Source organism: Lepidochelys kempii, chromosome 2, assembly GCF_965140265.1.
Source record: "Lepidochelys kempii isolate rLepKem1 chromosome 2, rLepKem1.hap2, whole genome shotgun sequence".
NCBI classification, from domain to species: Eukaryota; Metazoa; Chordata; order Testudines; family Cheloniidae; genus Lepidochelys; species Lepidochelys kempii.
Window position 1 is genome coordinate 102,224,486 of NC_133257.1, and position 17,618 is coordinate 102,242,103.

The 17,618-nt window shown below is 39.9% G+C and overlaps 1 protein-coding gene across 16 annotated transcripts in view; it reads left to right on the forward strand.

The window, feature by feature from the left end:
- The window catches only part of ZNF236 (zinc finger protein 236), a 232,124-nt gene that overhangs the window by 73,539 nt on the left and 140,967 nt on the right, over positions 1-17,618 (forward strand). For all 16 annotated transcript variants that reach the window (XR_012157275.1, XR_012157274.1, XR_012157278.1 and 13 more), the window contains 3 exons: positions 7,140-7,412; positions 8,287-8,490; positions 15,975-16,119. Coding sequence is in view for 2 of the 16 variants with exons in the window: in XM_073331780.1 (XP_073187881.1) it covers positions 7,140-7,412; positions 8,287-8,490; positions 15,975-16,119 (622 nt within the window). In the remaining 14 variants the exon portion in view is untranslated. The remainder of the gene's footprint in view (positions 1-7,139; positions 7,413-8,286; positions 8,491-15,974; positions 16,120-17,618) is intronic.

Sequence of the window (17,618 nt, forward strand, 5' to 3'; positions counted from 1 at the left end):
GCTCCAGGGGCTGGGCGGGGGGTGGAGAGGAAGAGGAGATCAGCGCCCTTTCTCAAGGCAGTGCCCTAGTTATCCGCTGGTCAGACCAAATCATTTATGACTTTCCTTCCCTACTGCTCCTGCCACACGACCTACACAAGATCAGACAGGAGAGAGCGATGGTCATTCTGATCGCCTCATTCTGCCCTCACAGTTTCTGGTTTCCCCTCCTCCTGTGGATGTTGACGTGTCCCCTGTTTCCACTGCCAGTTTTCTTGGAACTCCTCACGCAACATGGCTGTAGGATCAGGCATCTTAATCTGTAGATGCTTCACCTAAGAGCTTGGTTTTTGAACAGACATATTCCTCTAGAGCAGGAATGTTCATCAGCTGTACAAGACATCCTCTCAAGTAGCAGAAAAGAGTCCACGAGGTGGGTCCTATAGGGCTGAATGAAAGCGTTTCACCCTATGGGCCTAGCAGAGGGGTTTTGCCCCTGAGCACATGGCCATCCCTCCTCTTCTGGACTATCTCCTGTCCCTGAAGGCTTCAGGACTTGCTCTCAGCTCCGTCAAGGTTCATGTAGCCACTGGCAGTGTCTTGCACCCTCTTGGGGAGGGGCATTCTGTCTTTACGCATCACTTGACTACCAGGTCAGACTACCAGATCTCCTCTAGACTTAGCCGCCTGTTCAACCCTTTGCTCTGCAATGGGACCAACCATTCCCCCAGCAAGGCTAATCAGTTTTGTCCTCTCGGTATTGATGAAATTGCCCTTTGAACGTATGGCCTCCTGCTCCCTGTCTCTCTTTTCCAGGAAGGTTGCCTTCCTGGTAGCTATTACTTCTGCAAGAAGGGTAGGCGAACTGGAGGCTATAATGGAAGACCCTCCTTTTACTAAGTTCCCTAAGGACAAGGTTTCCCTGCACTTACAACCTTTGGCAAAAACTTGGAGTGTATCCCGCTTTCATCTCAACCAGCCCATACACTTACCTGCTTTCTTTCTGAAGCCTCACACTTCAGCGAAGGAACAGCACCTTCACTCCCTCAGTGTCCACAGGGCCCTGGCCTTCTACCTGCAGAGGATGAAATCATTCAGAAAGTTCCCTAGACTGTTTATTGCTCTAGCGGAAAGGATTAAAGGTCAAGTGACCTTCACTCAAAGGGATCTCTATGTGCCTTTCGGGGTGCATTATGCTCTGCTATTAGTTATCGTTACTGTCATCACCCCTTGGGGTATAAGTCCATTCCACGAGAGTGCAAGCATAGACTACAGCTGTGCTTCACAATGGACTGATTATGGACATATTTAGGGTGGCCACGTGGAGTTCGGTACATACCTTCTCTTCCCATAAGCCTTAGTGGAAGACTCTACGATGGATGCCTCATTCGGCGTGGCTGTTCTCCATTACATGATTTCATTGTCTTCCTCGCTCTTTCCTTCTAACCAGGTACTGCTTGTTAATCACCCTCAGTGAATACAATAGAGACATCGCTCAAAGAAGAGGAGATTACTTATCTGTAACTGGAGGATCTTCGAGATGTATGGTCCCTACCTGTATTCCAGCCCTGCATTCCTTCCCCTCTGTTGCGGATCTGTTTGATTTGTGGTAGTGAAGGAACTGAGGGCACGGTTGGTCCATCCTGTCCTTTATGTCTTTGGACGAAACCATGAAGCAGAGCAAGGGTGCATGCACGGACCAACGGATGCTACTGCTTTTGAAATCTCCAGCTCTAGATGCATGGTGCATGCATATAACTCTTGGTGTAATACAGATAGGAACTACGCATCTCGAAGAACCTCCAGTTACAGATAAGTAACCTCCTCTTCTCCAGAGTGGCATAGGCTGAAGTTCTGCTTGGCTAAAGCCAAGTTCCAGTGCATCTACTAAACTCTCTGGAAGGGAAGTTTCAGTTCTCACAAGCTCTAAATTATCTGCTGACATATTAGTGCTTGAGGAATGGCTGCCATCTTGGCTGAAACCAGAAACTGAACTGAAGACCTCCAGAGCTAAAAGCATGAGTCTCTACAGCCTCAGCTAAAGAGCCTGGCTCTCTAGCTTACATCTTTAACTGTCCACAGTTGATTGGGCATAGAGGGAAAGAGATAACACACTCCACCTAGTGAGTTACACATTTTGAGATATGTGATTTCCATCACTTATGTGGTACATTACAGTAAAGTAATGAGACAAAAATTAACACATTATATATAATATATAGAAAATACTACATGTGTAAGAACACTGAATTAAGGTTGCTGTGGGAATTATAATTTTGTAAGTGTAAACTCTCAATTATAACATTGTATTAATAACAATTTCTTTGAAGTTTATTTTCTCCTAGTTTAGCTTCTAGTTTTTCTTATTTTAGTGAAATAATAATTTTGGGTTGTGACATCACAGTCCCTTTCTTTGGGAAAGGATGGGATGTGAGCAAGTCAGCATTATGTCTTAACTGCCTAATCAAATCCACTGTGCAACCGTCTTAAATGATGTTAAACTGTGTCTACATGGGCACTGAGAGGGGAGTTTGAGTTGACTTTAGCTACCTCAGGTGAGCTAACATGACTGAAAAATACATTGCTTATGTAGAGAATCCCAGTGTTGTCTGATGCTTCTCAGTTTTATAGGGAGTTAAAAGCCTATTAGGTGTGTAGAGCCCATTTCCTACATACCAAGGTATGCAAAGTGTAACATTAATATCAAAAGTAACTTATTTTAATTTTGATTTTTTTAAGATAGCTAGAACAAAGGAAAAACTTTAAAAATATCAGGTGTCAGACATATGAAACTTGTTTTTAAAGAAGTGAATTCTACTGCATTTGAATGGGCATCAAGCAAGTTTGTGAAGACCTGATACGCTGGTATTTGCAGCTAATACAAATACATTGGAAATGACACATAATCTATAAACAGGATTCTAAACATTAAGACTATTTTGCAAATGTAGGGGGTAAAATATGAAAGGTATTAGTAATACAATTCTTAAATGTAAGATTAAACTTGGAAGAATGAATCCTGTTTCCATGAAAAAGTACATTGCTTAAATTTAATCTTTCAGTTCTGTTCTCCTTTTAAAAATTTAATAAGAACAAAATTCTGATTTGTAGGCTAAATTATTTTAAATTCAGTGGTACATATATAGTATGTTGACTTAAGTTCTTTCAGGGTGTGCACTAAGTTGAATTTCTTTAGGCAGAATGTTCTTAATGTAAGAGAGAATTTTTCTTCAAGTGGCTCTGCATGCTCCCTACCTCGTGCAGTCTAATGGTGGAACCTTCACAAGCAGTGCCTGTTGGGGTGCTTTCTCTTAATACATATTCTTCACAATTCAGAGACAGATGTAGGTTTCATTTTTAGAAGGTACACATGATACATTTTTTAAGTGATTTATTTTGAAAACTTTTCAGATTAGTTTTATAGCTATATCAGAAAATGAATGATTGTTTGGTTATTTCATTTACCAAAGGTAATTGAAGCAGATAGTTCACCTCTCAATGACTTCATAAATATCTCCAATTCAACAGGTTAATCATTAATATTTAGAGGATTTTCTTGTCATGCTGTATTAGGAGGAAAACCTCACCAGATGGACATTTAACTAAAACAACAACGTTATGTATTCTGGATTTTTTTCTTCAACAGCAAACATATAATATTTTAACAAAACAAGCATATGAACTTTTTAATTTAGTTAAACATTCAAGTTTTTTAAAATCAGGTTTGTATTTGTTAAAATTGTTTAACTAAAATAGTTAAATGAAATATTAAAAAAACAAATTAAATCGACTGGGTCAGCAAGGTCAACATGAGAAACTTAAAATATTGGCTTCTGCAGCTAACTCAGTTGTCTTCACCTTCATTTTCCTGTTTGTTCATAATCTGGAAAAGAAGAACAAGCTTTCCTGCTTTTTCAGGTCTCAAACGATTTCTCAATTTGGAATGAATTAGTCCAAAGGAAGAAAATATTCTTTCTACACCAGCAGAAGAAGCTACTGCTGTTAAAAGTGAGATTATCACTTCACCAGTCTCTGAATCCAAGTGCTTAAGTGACTTCCCCCAGTTTACTGGTGTGACTTTCTTTAAAATATCATCAACAAACATATATTTCTTGAACGGTTCACCCTTAGCTATGAAGTTTATTATAGGTGGCATTATGGTGGGATGGTAGCTGGTTGTCCATGTCATAGCCAACCCCTCTTCTTTAGAAATTAAGGTTTGACCCTGGTACCAAGTACTGAGAATATTTCCAAGAAAATGAGCTCTAGATAGTGCTTGTCCCATTTGTTTTTTTAATGCATATTTCATTGCATATTTCTATTTTTAAGATCTCTCTCATTACCTTCCAAATTTCAACAGCGTCAGCAGTAAAACAGCTATTTCTCTGCATTTTGTTCAAGGCTACGGAAATAGGCTTCAGGGTACTCAGCATGTGTTCAACATTTCTCTTAAGCCCAATGTTGAGAACTTTGGCTGTGACAGTGCCATCTGTTTTTTCACGATTTTGTTCACAAACTGTCATCAGGTTAGGCCAGTTCTTGATCTAGTGCTCAAAGTCCACTGCTGAGTTCCATCGCACGTCTTGGGGGAGAGATAGCTTGGTTCTTCCCATTTTTTTCAGAGCAGCTGCTGCAAAGTGGTTGTTAGGGAAGTATTTTGCAATTTCAACAACAGTAGCCTTTATTTCTAAAACACTGAAGTCTTTGACTAGGAGGTGCATCAAATGAGCACTGCAACCATATGTTATTCGCTTGGGACTCTCTCTTCTAAATTTCTTCTCATTTTGGTACTAGACCAAGCTGCGTACTAGACATTTGAATTTTTTTTTCACAGTTTGTTATAGCTTTTACTGCTACTTCTTGTAAGTATTCTGCTGTGTGTGCATTTCCTGATGTATCAGTTGTTTCTGTAAGGAAGACATTCCCTTCTTCTGTTGTCACACAGGCACATACCACATGATCATTGTGGACATTGCTCCACCCATCGAGACTTGGGTTAACAGTTTCACCCTCTAGACCAGGGGTGAGCAAACTGGCCCGGGGGGGCCACATCCGGCCCTTCATACGTTTTAATCCGGCCCTCGAGTGCCTGCTGGGGAGCGGGGTCTGTGGCTTGCCCCGCTCCGCCTGTGCTGTGACTCTGCACGGCTCGCAGAAGCAGTGGCATGTTCCCCCTCTGGCTCCTATGCATAGGGTCAGACAAAGGGCTCCTCAGCTGCCATTGGCCGGGAGCCATGGTGAATGGGAGCTGCAGGGGCGGCACCTGCGGAAGGGGCAGCATGCCAAACTGCCCGGCTGTGCCTCCCCGTAGGAGCTGGTTTCTGGGAGTTGCTTGAGATAAGCACTATCTGGAGCCTGCACCCCTGACTCCCTCTCACACCCTAACTCCCTGCCCTGATTCCCCTCCCACCCTCTGAACCCTCCCAGCCTGGAGCACCCTCCTACACCTCCACCCCTTGAAGGTGGATAGTTTTCAGAATCCTGTATGTTGAGGATGGATTCTCCTAAACAAAATAAGTCAGTGCAGTTATTTAATTATTATTACCATACTGCTCATTTAGTATTACTCATTGCATTTACTGACACTCAGTACTACTTTAAAGGTGAAATTGTAAAAGGAAGATCTGCCTATTTCAGCTATTTTTTTTTTTTTTATCACAACTGCATCTAAAATGATAGTACCATAGAGTAACAGCTATATTTTTTTGCTCAAACATGAGAATTCAAGAATAGTCCAGAAGGAAGACAGGCAGTCCTTAAGAATGAAGCATGAAATAAAAAAGTTTACCAATCTGAAGATCTTGCATGTTCAGACATGTTCCTTTCATCATCTTCAACGCAGTTTCCTCCTGAGAAGAAACACTTCTCATGTTGTTGTTTCATTCGGGCAACCAGGCCTTGCATTTCTTTGTTGCTCTGTTTGCATTTTGCACGTCTGCCTCTCCTACCCACAGATAGAGGAACTTCATTAAAATATTCCCAAACTGGGTCTCTTTTACGGCTTGCTGCCATTGTAGGTTTTCCCTTCTCGTGAGAGAATGGTATGGTAGATCTCAAATCAATGAAGGCTACACTCAGAAAGACCTCAAGACTTCTGGAATATGCTGCTCAAACAGTTTCACTTTTGTTTCTACTGCCTGTCCCTTCCTTCTCACATTTATCTCCAGACTTCTTCTCCTTGTCCAGATCTATTCCGCCCCCAACAACCTTCTATTAATTGAACTTTTTGAAACTTTGCACTTTTAGAGAGAGGTAAGGGATTGGCTCTGTATACACAGAGGGACAATAGGGTTGAGGTTTGTTATTTCTCACTTCTCCATATTTATTTATTTATTTAAAACATTTTTGCTCTTAACAAGCATGTTATCTCTAGAGACACAAATCCACATCTAAGAACTGCAAAACTAAGCATCTCTGATAGTATCTTCTAGACTGAGCACTGAGACCCATTGGGTAGATAGAAAGATTAACCTAAATAATCTATATAGAAACTCCTGGAACCCCATAAGTTGGGTCCCTAATCCATGAACTATTGGAACTCATTTACAAAACTTTTCTTAAACATTACATGAATATATTGTCTCATGCTGTAGAATTAGAATGTATAATACCTATTCCATGAAGAGATATCTTTGAGCTGTAATGTATCTTAATTAAAACTATCTTTAGATAGGTTTTTTCCTCAAAAAGCATTTTATCAAAATCCGATTTTTAAAATTTTTTTTTAAAAAATCATTGATTTTTATCCATTCTGGTATGCTATGTTTAAATCCTGTCAACACAAATATACAGCTCAAAAATGGCTAATACATGATATACTATTTCCATACACTCACTCCACAGTGTAGAATAAAACGTTACTATAGGTGTATTTTGTTGTTGGTTTTTTGTCCTCTTTCGTTACAGGTATGTTCGTAACTGTGATTAAATAGGATTATCTTGATTTTATTTCAATCATATTTCTATAAGCAGTATTTACTCTAAGGGGAAGGTATCTGAGAAGTGCATTACACTTTGTTTACTAAGTCTTGGCAAGCATCTTCAGTGCTCATTTTTAATTCTCATCTTTTGTGTGACAATGTCAGTTTATCAGATTGTTTATTAACTTATACATATATATAATATATACAAATATCTAATTTCAGTGTTATTTATTTCAGGTTCTGTACGTGAAGAGAATGGAATAAGGTGGCATGTTTGCCCATACTGCTCTAAAGAATTTAAAAAACCCAGTGATCTAGTGCGCCACATTCGAATTCACACGCATGAGAAGCCATTCAAGTGTCCCCAGTGTTTCCGCGCCTTTGCTGTGAAGAGCACTCTCACAGCACACACAAAAACACACACTGGCATTAAAGCTTTTAAGTGCCAGTATTGTATGAAATGTTTTTCCACCTCAGGAAGCTTAAAAGTTCACATTCGTCTGCATACAGGTAAGGCCTGTGAGTTATCCTTATGGTTTTATATGATGTTCAGAAGACCTCCAAGAATAGTGGATAGAGTTTGGTGTGTAGATATGAAGGCGATCAGATACCTTCATAAATATTGAATATAGAATGGAGTATTTTGTCTCTGACAAATAATGTCATAAGAATTTAAATGGTAGCCCTGTTGAATTCTTGTATTTTAAACGTTTATTCACCAAATATTTTAACTTGTTCATGTCCCAGTTCTCATTGGTGTATGACTTTTTTCACACCCCTTTCTCTTCTAAACCACAACTGTCCGCCTATGTTGTTTCCTTCCTTCACTCTTGTTTTTCATTTTCTCCTGGAACATATACATGGAGGGCCAGTTCTTTAGCTATTTCAGGCCTCCAGACAACAACCCTTACTTGAGTTATGAAGCTACTGAATCACTGGAGGTGGTAGAAGCTTGTACACCTGAGTTGAAAGCTGCTAAGTGCAGTAGTTCTGAGATTCCAATTTTGTGGTATTCTAGCATGGAGTTCACCCTTCAGGCATTCCTACTGGCTTGTAGCTGTTAGTGAAGAGTGTGCCACATAGTCACTACTCCCTCTTCCCATCAATTTGGGAATTTTTGTTCCAGGTTTCCCTCTCATTTATGGAGCGTGGATGGAAATATCTATTCTTTACTTTTAGGTTAGCCATGTACTTAAACAGAACACACATAATCTCCCATTTCTGCTCTCTACCCTAAGTCAAAATAACACACACATCCTCCCCGCATTTGGTCATGTCAGTCTCTGTAAGCACACGGTTATGATTTTACTATTTGGATGCCATAGCTTTTATTCCTGGGGACATGGAAGTAAACCATGTAGTAATATATTTTAATTTCTTCCAGGTGTTAGACCTTTTGCTTGTCCTCACTGCGATAAAAAGTTCAGAACATCTGGCCACAGGAAGACTCACATTGCTTCACACTTTAAACACACTGAACTTCGAAAGATGCGACATCAGCGTAAACCCGCAAAAGTTCGAATAGGAAAGACCAGCGTTCCTGTACCGGATATTCCTTTGCAAGAACCCATACTCATCACTGATTTAGGTGAAGACTGAGTTAGTATGTGCTGTAACTTGCTCATTGTAATCCTGAAATTTGGGTTTAGAATGAAGTAGAGTACACTATTAAGCAAAGGCAGTCTATAAACTCACTAAATAAGATGCACCTGCAATTAACTGTTCAGCAGCTGCAGAGAAAGCTGTACTGTGTCAGCTGTTTGAATTGAAAGTGTACTTTATGAATTTATAACAAAGCCTTTTTATATTGATAGAATCCTATAAAGCTTATATGCAGTGTAGAAAAGGTGAACATATTCATTTGTTTCCTTTAGTTTTTTTGAGCTAATGCTTAGAGAACATAGTCTAAAATTTCCTTAATCTAATCACATTTATTCTTGATAGTTAGTTATAATTTTATATGGCTTTAGTGGATTTCATGTAAGTGGGAACTCAATTGAAGTAGTGTTCCATTAGCTATAACATTTTAGAAAGCTCACATGGCATCTTTCTATTCTGGCATAGGATGTTATGTTATTTATCACTTTTTAAAACCATTTTGTTGGAACAGATTAGTTGTCATTCAGCTTTAGATGAAGAATTGTATCATAAATAAGAGGTTGGTGACAGTGGACAAGGGATTGTGATATATATGTACTTACATTTTCACTTAAAAATGGTTGATTTAGACTCCATTAGTGACTGGCAGTTTTCTGCTTTGTCCACCTTAAACTAGATATACTAACCATGGTATTATTTTCAAAACTCCAACCAGAGGACAATAACCACATGAGTTTCAAACGAAAAAGATCAAACTATAGACCTAGAATATTCCTAAATTGTTAAAGATATTAACATGGCCATAACAATCAGATGGGCCCCGTTATTTTATTAATGAAAATAAACCCCACAAATTACTTTTTTTTAAATGAGAAACTGTCAATAAGATCATAGGATTATAAAACTATTTTAGTTACTTATATAATAAAGGTAGCCTCAATAAAAGCCCTGTTTTGTCATGTATATTTTAAATGTAACATTTAAGAGCTTTTTAGAGACTTGGGTCCAAATTCTCTTCCGTGTCCAGTTTCACAGCAATAGATTACCATTTGCAGCTCCTTATTTCTCAGCCAAACTCTGCTGGTGCTGGCATAGTTTAAGCTCTGTCTTGATTAGGATTCAAATATGCGTTCTTAAAATGTGTTTGCTAACATGTTCCATAGCTCTACTGTGGACAAGGCATTGGACAGAGTTGTAGAGTATGTTAGCAAATGCTTTTGACTAGCACATTTTTAAATGCTAGTCAAGACCAAGCTTAAACTATGCCAGCACCAGCACAGAGCTTGGCTGAGAAATAAGGAGCAACAAATGGTAATCTATTGCAGTGAAGACTGGACACAGAAGAGAATTTGGGCCCAAGTGTATAAAAAGCTCTTAAATGTTACATTTAAAATGCACATGACTGTGCATAGTTTGTCACTGTGTTAGGACCAGCATAGTTCGCTGAGAATCAGTGACAAACATGTTCTAACAATACACCTTTTAAATCTTAGTCCAGACTTCCTTGAAATAGCAATGGGGAGATCTAAAATACTTGTTAGTAACCTGTGCCAAGGGGCTCTCATCTAGCTTGGGATTGTTGGAACATATTGTGCTCCAGCCATGCCTTCTCCCCAACCCAGCTTCCCCCGCCCCCTGGGCTATGGATGATGATGGTAGGGGCAATATAGGAACCATTCTGGGTGAATCCAGCAAGGGAGATCTGGCAGCTTCCAGTTACTTCGCTGTAGTGACACATGGGCTGGGCTTATCAGAAAATTTTTCTCTTTGACATTTTCATTTCCCTTGAACATGGCCTGATCAGTTCATTTTAGTTCTACCAATAGTGAAGAAACACTTTTTCTGAGTTTATCTTACCACAAAAAGAAAGCTTTAGCATTCTTTAAAAAGGGCCTATGAAAAGCTTAATGTACTATGACAGGGTCGGACCAGATGGCTATAGGAGAGTAATAGAAGGCAGATATATTAGCCCCAGGCTAAGTAGGTCCCTTTTCCCAGGGTAAGGTAACAGGGAATGTTCCAGAACAATCAGGAGCCTTCTGGAGACAATTAAGACAGGCTGATTAGAACACCTGCAGCCAATCAAGAAGCTTCTAGAATCAATTAAGGCAGGCTAATCAGGGCACCTGGGTTTTAAAAAGGAGCTCACTTCAGTTTGTGGTGCGCGTGTGAGGGCCTGGGAGCAAGAGGCACTAGGAGCTGAGAGTGAGAACGTGGACTGTTGGAGGACTGAGGTGTACAAGCATTATCAGACACCAGAAGGAAGGTCCTATGGTGAGGATAAAGAAGGTGTTGGGAGGAGGCCATAGGGAAATAGCCCAAGGAGTTGTAGCTGTCGCACAGCTGTTCCAGGAGGCACTCTAGACAGCTGCATTCCACAGGGCCCTGGGCTGGAACCTGGAGTAGAGGGCGGGCCCGGGTTCCCCCCAAATCCTCCCAACTCCTGGTCAGACACAGGAGGTGTTGACCTGGACTGTGAATTCAGAAAAACGGCCAAGCTGAGGGCTGCCGTGAAGCTCCAAGGCAAGCAAATCCCCCAATAAGCGCAAGACCCTCCAAGGTAGATCAGGAACTTTGTTACAGTACATATATGTTGATATCCTTACTGCTGTTTTCACAAAACTTTTTCTATTTTAAATGTAAGTCCTTTAGTTACTGTGAGTTAAAATATTTGTAAATATTTTATATTATTTGTGAAGTAATTTAGTATTGTTTACTTTCTCATTTTCTCTCCGATGTTGAACTTCAGGGTTTTTCTTGTTTCACAATTGGAATATATAAGATTTGTTTGGCTGTTTCTTAGAACTGACAAAGTAAATTCAGCAGTCAGTTACTTTTCAAACTTGTATTCAGACTGTCATCATTCTCAAAAAATGATTTTCAAATGGTTACTGTTCCTTATCGTTATCATTCCATAGAGAGCAAATAAGTTCCATTTCTCAAAGTTGTGGAAGCATCAATAGTTCTTTTTTGAGTGATTGCACATGTCCTTTCCAGTTCAGGTATGCACACCCAGTGCACCGGAGTTGGAGGTTTTTTTCCTTGGTGGTACCTGTGGGGGCAGCACAGGTGCTTCTGCTGCCTCATGCTGCTGCACAATGGAATAAATGATGGACCCGCCCTAGATGCTAGTTCCTTTTTACTGCACGTGTTTGGTAGTCAGAGGACATTGACTTGCTACTGCACGTTTCTCTCTCCTTACAGAAAAAATATCTTCCTTACTGTACATAGTGGTATATGTTAGATTAGTAGTGGTTTTTGTTGCTGGTAGTTATTTTTTTTTTTTTTTTGGTCTTTGTTTTCTTGGAGCATCGGTTCCATCTTATTCTCAGGCTGCCAATATTCAGTACAGGGATTTGCGTCAGTCTCTGAGATTTAAGCTGTGTGCCGGCTGCAAAGAATCCGGGGACTGGATTAGGGGACTGGAACACATGAGTTATGAGGAGAGGCTGAGGGAACTGGGATTGTTTAGTCTATGGAAAAGAATGAGGGGGGATTTGATAGCTGCTTTTAACTACCTGAAAGGTGGATCCAAAGAGGATGGATCTAGACTATTCTCAGTGATAGCAGATGACAGGACAAGAAGTAATGGTCTCAAGTTGCAGTGGGAGAGGTTTAAGTTGGATATTAGGGAAAACTTTTTCCCTAGGAGGCTGGTGAAACACTGGAATGCATTACCTAGGGAGGTGGTGGAATCCCCTTCCTTAGAAGTTTTTAAGGTCAGGCTTGACAAAGCCCTGGCTGGGATGATTTAGTTGGGATTGGTCCTGCTCTGGGCAGGGGGTTGGACTAGATGGCCTCCAGAGGTCCCTTCCAAGTCTGTTATTCTATGATTCTATGAATCTTTGCCAGTGGGATACCCTTGTTCACCTGCCTAAAGTGCCTTGGTAGAAGTCACATTAGAAAACTCTGCCAGATTTGCAGGGACTTGGAGCCCTGGACGAACAAGGACAGAGAAGTGAGACTGCGTCACAATCTCAGGGAGGTTGCCCAGTGTCCCCCTTCAGAACATTCTCACTCAGGGCACGCACCGAATACTTTGGCATCAGGAAGGAGTGGCCCTACGGACATGGCTTCTGAAAGTCCGTGAGAAAGAAATGCAAAAGGACAAACTTGTATAAGCATCTGAGACTTAGCTCCACTAGATGATCAAGCTCCCCGGTACTGTCCACCATTAAGCACTCAGGAAAGAACAGGGTGTACTCTGGTAAGAGACACTTCCTGGTGCTGACTTCTTCTCATCGGGGGTCGCAGTTTTCTCTTCTTAGGTCAGTTCTTCCCATTGAGAACATTATAGAATTCATTACTGCCACTGCAAATCAGTGACTGAACAGGGCGTTACTGAGAATGCTGTGAAATTTAGATGGTCATGTTTTGATATGTGATATAGCAAAATGAATCTTTCCAGTCCTGTTAAATTCACTAATGATCTGTCACTTTCTCCTCTGTCTTGTTTATTGTGCTGACCATAGCCACAGTAATGCATTTGTTCTTTTTGTATTTTGATAGAATCCTTTCTCTATTATCATTGCTTTTCTTGATAGATCATTGTGCTTCTATTGGTTTTAAGAATTCTTACATGTTGCTAATATTTTAGAGTAGACAGTTTGCCTATTCAATTTGTAAAATCTTTTTTCCCTTTGTAAAAGGAAGGTATACATCTTGGTTTCATACCCTCCTACATGTTTTTGTTTTAAGAATCTCTTGACACTAATCATGTTAGTCTACATCAAAAAATGTAGTCCTAGTGTGTAATAATAAGATCAGCCAGGCATTTTGCTTGGAGTGAATTTTTTAGACCAAAGAAGAAATAGAAGCATATTTTGTTCTGTAGTAAAATATCTTCAATGATTAGATTGATTTGATTAAAGTGCACATTTCTGAATGTTAAGAATTGTGAAATATATGGAAAAGTAGGTTTTTTTACAGATACATTGTAATTCCTGCACCTTACTAGGTTTGAAATGTGCTGCGTAGGAATCTGAACTTCTGCTACTCCTCCAACAGGTAGCACATGCACCTTCCCCCTAGTCACATTTAAGTGTTCTGAGAACTATCATTTTCTTTTGTGTGAATGGTGTCAAGAAATTCCAAGCTGCAAATGTCTTTGCTCTGTGGTGGTGGTGGTATGGTTAAACTGTTTCTTGACAGAAAATTAAAAAGATGTAGGTTTTATTTTTTGTTGAAAATATTTTATTCTTTTATTTATTTATTCATGTATCTATTTATTTGTTTGCTCTTGGGTCCAGATATTTTAAGGCAGGTTTCTTTATATGTTCCCTGTGGTATTTTTCATTAAAGTATTGACCAAGAAGTGCCATTATGACTTCAATCACTTTTCTGAATTTGACTGATGTCCAATACTATTGATTCCTGCTTTTGGTTGGGAAGAAATGTTATTTTAAAGAATAAGTTCTCAAAAATATCTAGTTAAGTTGCTGCATCCTGGGTAAAGTGTGTCCTGTCTTTCCTGGCTACCTCAAATGTTTTCTGATTCATTTTATCAATTATAGATATAATTAGAGAATATTTGGGTGTGTTCACAGTTGGAATTTTCATTACTTTTCCAAATATTTGTTCAATGCCAGTGGTAGCATGAGTGATGGTTCTAGTGTGGACTGGGCACATGCTTTCCCACTACCGTACACCTGCCTGTAGTGTGTGTGAGAGATCTCCAAACACTAATTTGTGTGGAGCTACCTATAAAGTTTAAAATTTGATATGGTAGCTCCATGGATCCTAAGCTGCAAGAAAGGGGATAGAAGCACTATTTTGGAGAGGGGCAAGGATAGGTTTGCAGCAGGAGGTGACTGCCATCTATAGTTGTTAAGTCTCTACTGAGAGGAGTTCCACTTCTATCAAGGTTTAGGAACTGCACAGCAGGAAAAGCATTTGCCAAGTGCAGCTCTGTTCCTGCTTGATTTAGAAGACCCAGATCATCTTCTGTAGACCTCTCCTGGTTCTACCCCACAAAACAGTGCTAAAAGAAATTAATTGGTCACATAGTCTTTTCTTAGCTGCTGTTTTTAATCCCAAAGGATGTTCCTCTCCTCTCGTGCTCTTACCTTCAAGGTAAGCAGTATGCAGCCCGGCAAAAGAAACACTATGAACTTTCCTTTGTGGGGAGAAATAAAACACCAGTAAGGAAGAAAGGCAGAATGGTGGATGGGCAGGATGAAGAGCTAGAATAGCTGCTCTCAAACTGTGGGTAGTGACCCCAAAGGTGGGTTGCAAGTTTTTTTAATGGGATCTCCAGGGGTGGTGGTAGATTTCCTGCTGCCGGGGGTGGAAGCTGAAGCGTGAGCCCCGTTGTTTGGGGCTGAAGCCAACACGTGAGCAACTTAGCTTCGCTCAGCTCCCTGTGGAATGGGGCCAAGGGCAATTGCCCTGCTAACCGCCCCCTAATGCCGGCCCAAATTCTAGGCTCCAGAATCTAGAGTTAATACAGGACACTGGGGTTGTGTAGTAATTTTTGTTGTTGGAAGTGGGTCTCAGTGCAATGAAGTTGGCAAAAAGAGCTAGACGATGGCAAAAACTGGCTATTTCTATGAATATAAGCAGCACAAACAGATTTATGTAGTCTCTTAGTAAAAAAGATAAATTGTACAGTAACATTTTACAAGATTGCACACTACTGCTGTGCACAGGACTCTATTTTCGGTTCAAAGATATGTGAATGGTTTGGACCTTTTTACTTGAGACATCTGCTACTACCCCACATTCTGTCATGTCATTTGGGAAGGAGTTCTTTTGTGAATTTTCTAAGACTAAGACTTGGACAGTTAGTAGCAGGAACACTCCTCATGTTGCAGAGCTGAAGTTGTCTGTCTTCAAGGTACAGTGTATAAACAGTATCTGTTTAAATAAGGTTGTTTTTTTCCCCAATGAATTTCTGGCGGCACTGAAAAGATAACCACCAATTAGTGGAGGTAGATATTGGGCAAACAAGCATTGGTAATTTCCATTCTCTGTTTCAAATGTAGGTTTTATGTAATGTGAGGAAGACCAGTGCTACAGTGATGTGGTATCACTTATATAAACTCTTCCAATTAAATTTAATGTAACAAAATTACACAGCAGTAGGATAAAATGAAACCTAGCTAATTAAGTGTCATGTGAAATGACTGAAATAAGATCCCTGTATAAGTCAGTCGGTAGTGAATTAGTAAATAATTCGCATTTCATTGAACTTATTTTGGATTTTGTTGGAAATAAATGTCTTATGTGGACTCATAGGATTATATTTGCGGATTACTGTAAGGGGCTAGAGCCATTAGTGCTAGAAGGAACTGTGCAGCTAAGATACCACATGTAATTTTAAAAAGATACTGTAAAGGTGTTTAGTTTTTTTTCTCTGTTACTACCGATTTACTATATTTAATAATATGTATTGTTTTTAAAAGTGGTTAATCTCTTTATACCATTGCAGCTTTACCAAATGATCCCATTTTGTTTTTTGTTTTATATTTGCAGGTCTTATCCAGCCAATCCCAAGGAATAGCCAGTTTTTCCAAAGTTATTTTAATAATAGTTTTGGAAATGAAGCAGACAGGCCATACAAATGTTATTACTGCAATCGAGCATATAAAAAATCTTGCCACCTTAAGCAACATATCAGGTAAAATAAACACAAAATAGAAAGGAAATAAGTGTATTTAATAAAAGTAATTTAATGTGAGGACAGTTAAAATGGAAGAATAATTTGTAGGAGGTGTTTATATAGGACTCTTTGCTAAGGCTTCAGCTTTACTATTTTGCTGTCCTTAGCTAGTGAAACTACAGAATTAACTTAAGAAGTCAGGTTGGTCCAGATTTTTGGCTAACTTGTACTCTGTGCACTGCCATCAATATCAGTGGGATTGCTTGGGGGTATTAGTGCAGAATTTATCCTATTGACTCTTAAGCACCGGATTTTTCTAAACTACGTATAAAAATGTGCAAGCAGTTGTATGGACATTTACTGCACAAATTGAGTGAGTTTATGGTAAAGGGGCAAATTATGTGTTTAATTGTTATAATTAGAAAAGGAAACTGGCCTTGTAACTGCATGCACATTTCACAGCTAGTGGTTATTAGTGCATATTTTCTTACTGGTGGTTTGATTGAAGTTCAATTCAAGAAATAATTTTGTGTATGCATTATGTACGCAGTATGATTCCTGCGGGAAAAATCTGATTATGTAATTAAAGACCATAAGATTAAACAGGCAATCTTAATTCTGGCATTTCCAAACTTTTTAGTGCTTGACCATACAACCTTAATGTTCTTTTAAGATCGGCTTTGTGTGTATGGGGCTATGTGTGTAATTTCTTTGTTTTTAAAAACTAAAACAAATTGAAAAAACAAATTTTCATTTGTCATTATATTGGCACCCACATGGTTCATCTGCAGAGTTTAAACCTTTAGATCCACTACACAGACCTCTGCCTTTTGAGCTAACTGAATTACTCACAGCAATAGTAGGTTGTCATCCTCTCTGTGGATCAGAACTAGTAGGGGATGAGTCATACATTTTGCCAGTAGGTTTCACAGGTATTTACTGATAGAGGAATGCTGAGACTCAGGAGTATTGGATTCCATTCCAGACTCTGTAGGGAAGTGTGTTGTAGTAGTCACACTCTTCTGCAACATTCTACTTCCCCTCTCCCGCAAGATTGATCCTTTGTGCCCCATCGCTTCCAAATTGTGCCTGCTCCAGTCATGTCTCCTTAGTTCCAGTTCCATTCTCTACCACTCACACTTCTCATAGAAGCCCCGGTCTCCTTGCACAGCTGGTCTCGGTTTCCCTCCCCATCAGCTCCACATCTGATCTCGGTCTGCACCTTCACCCACTGGCTCCCAGTCTCAACACACTAATTCTTAGTTGCATTTCCGTGCCCTCGTTCCTTCTCCCAATCTGCTCTCCCACTCCATCCCTGTCTGGCTCTGCATTTTAATCAGGGAGCTGCTGGACCTAACCAGGTTGGGGACGGCGGTGTGCACACAGAAGAGACAGTCTTCCTGCTTTCAGCTCACAGCAGCCCAGGGCCTACTCAGCCCAGAGTTGGAGCACGCTCAGTGTGGACAAAATGTTCAGGGAATTTAGCTGCAAGTCTCAACTGAGCATTTGCAAACTGA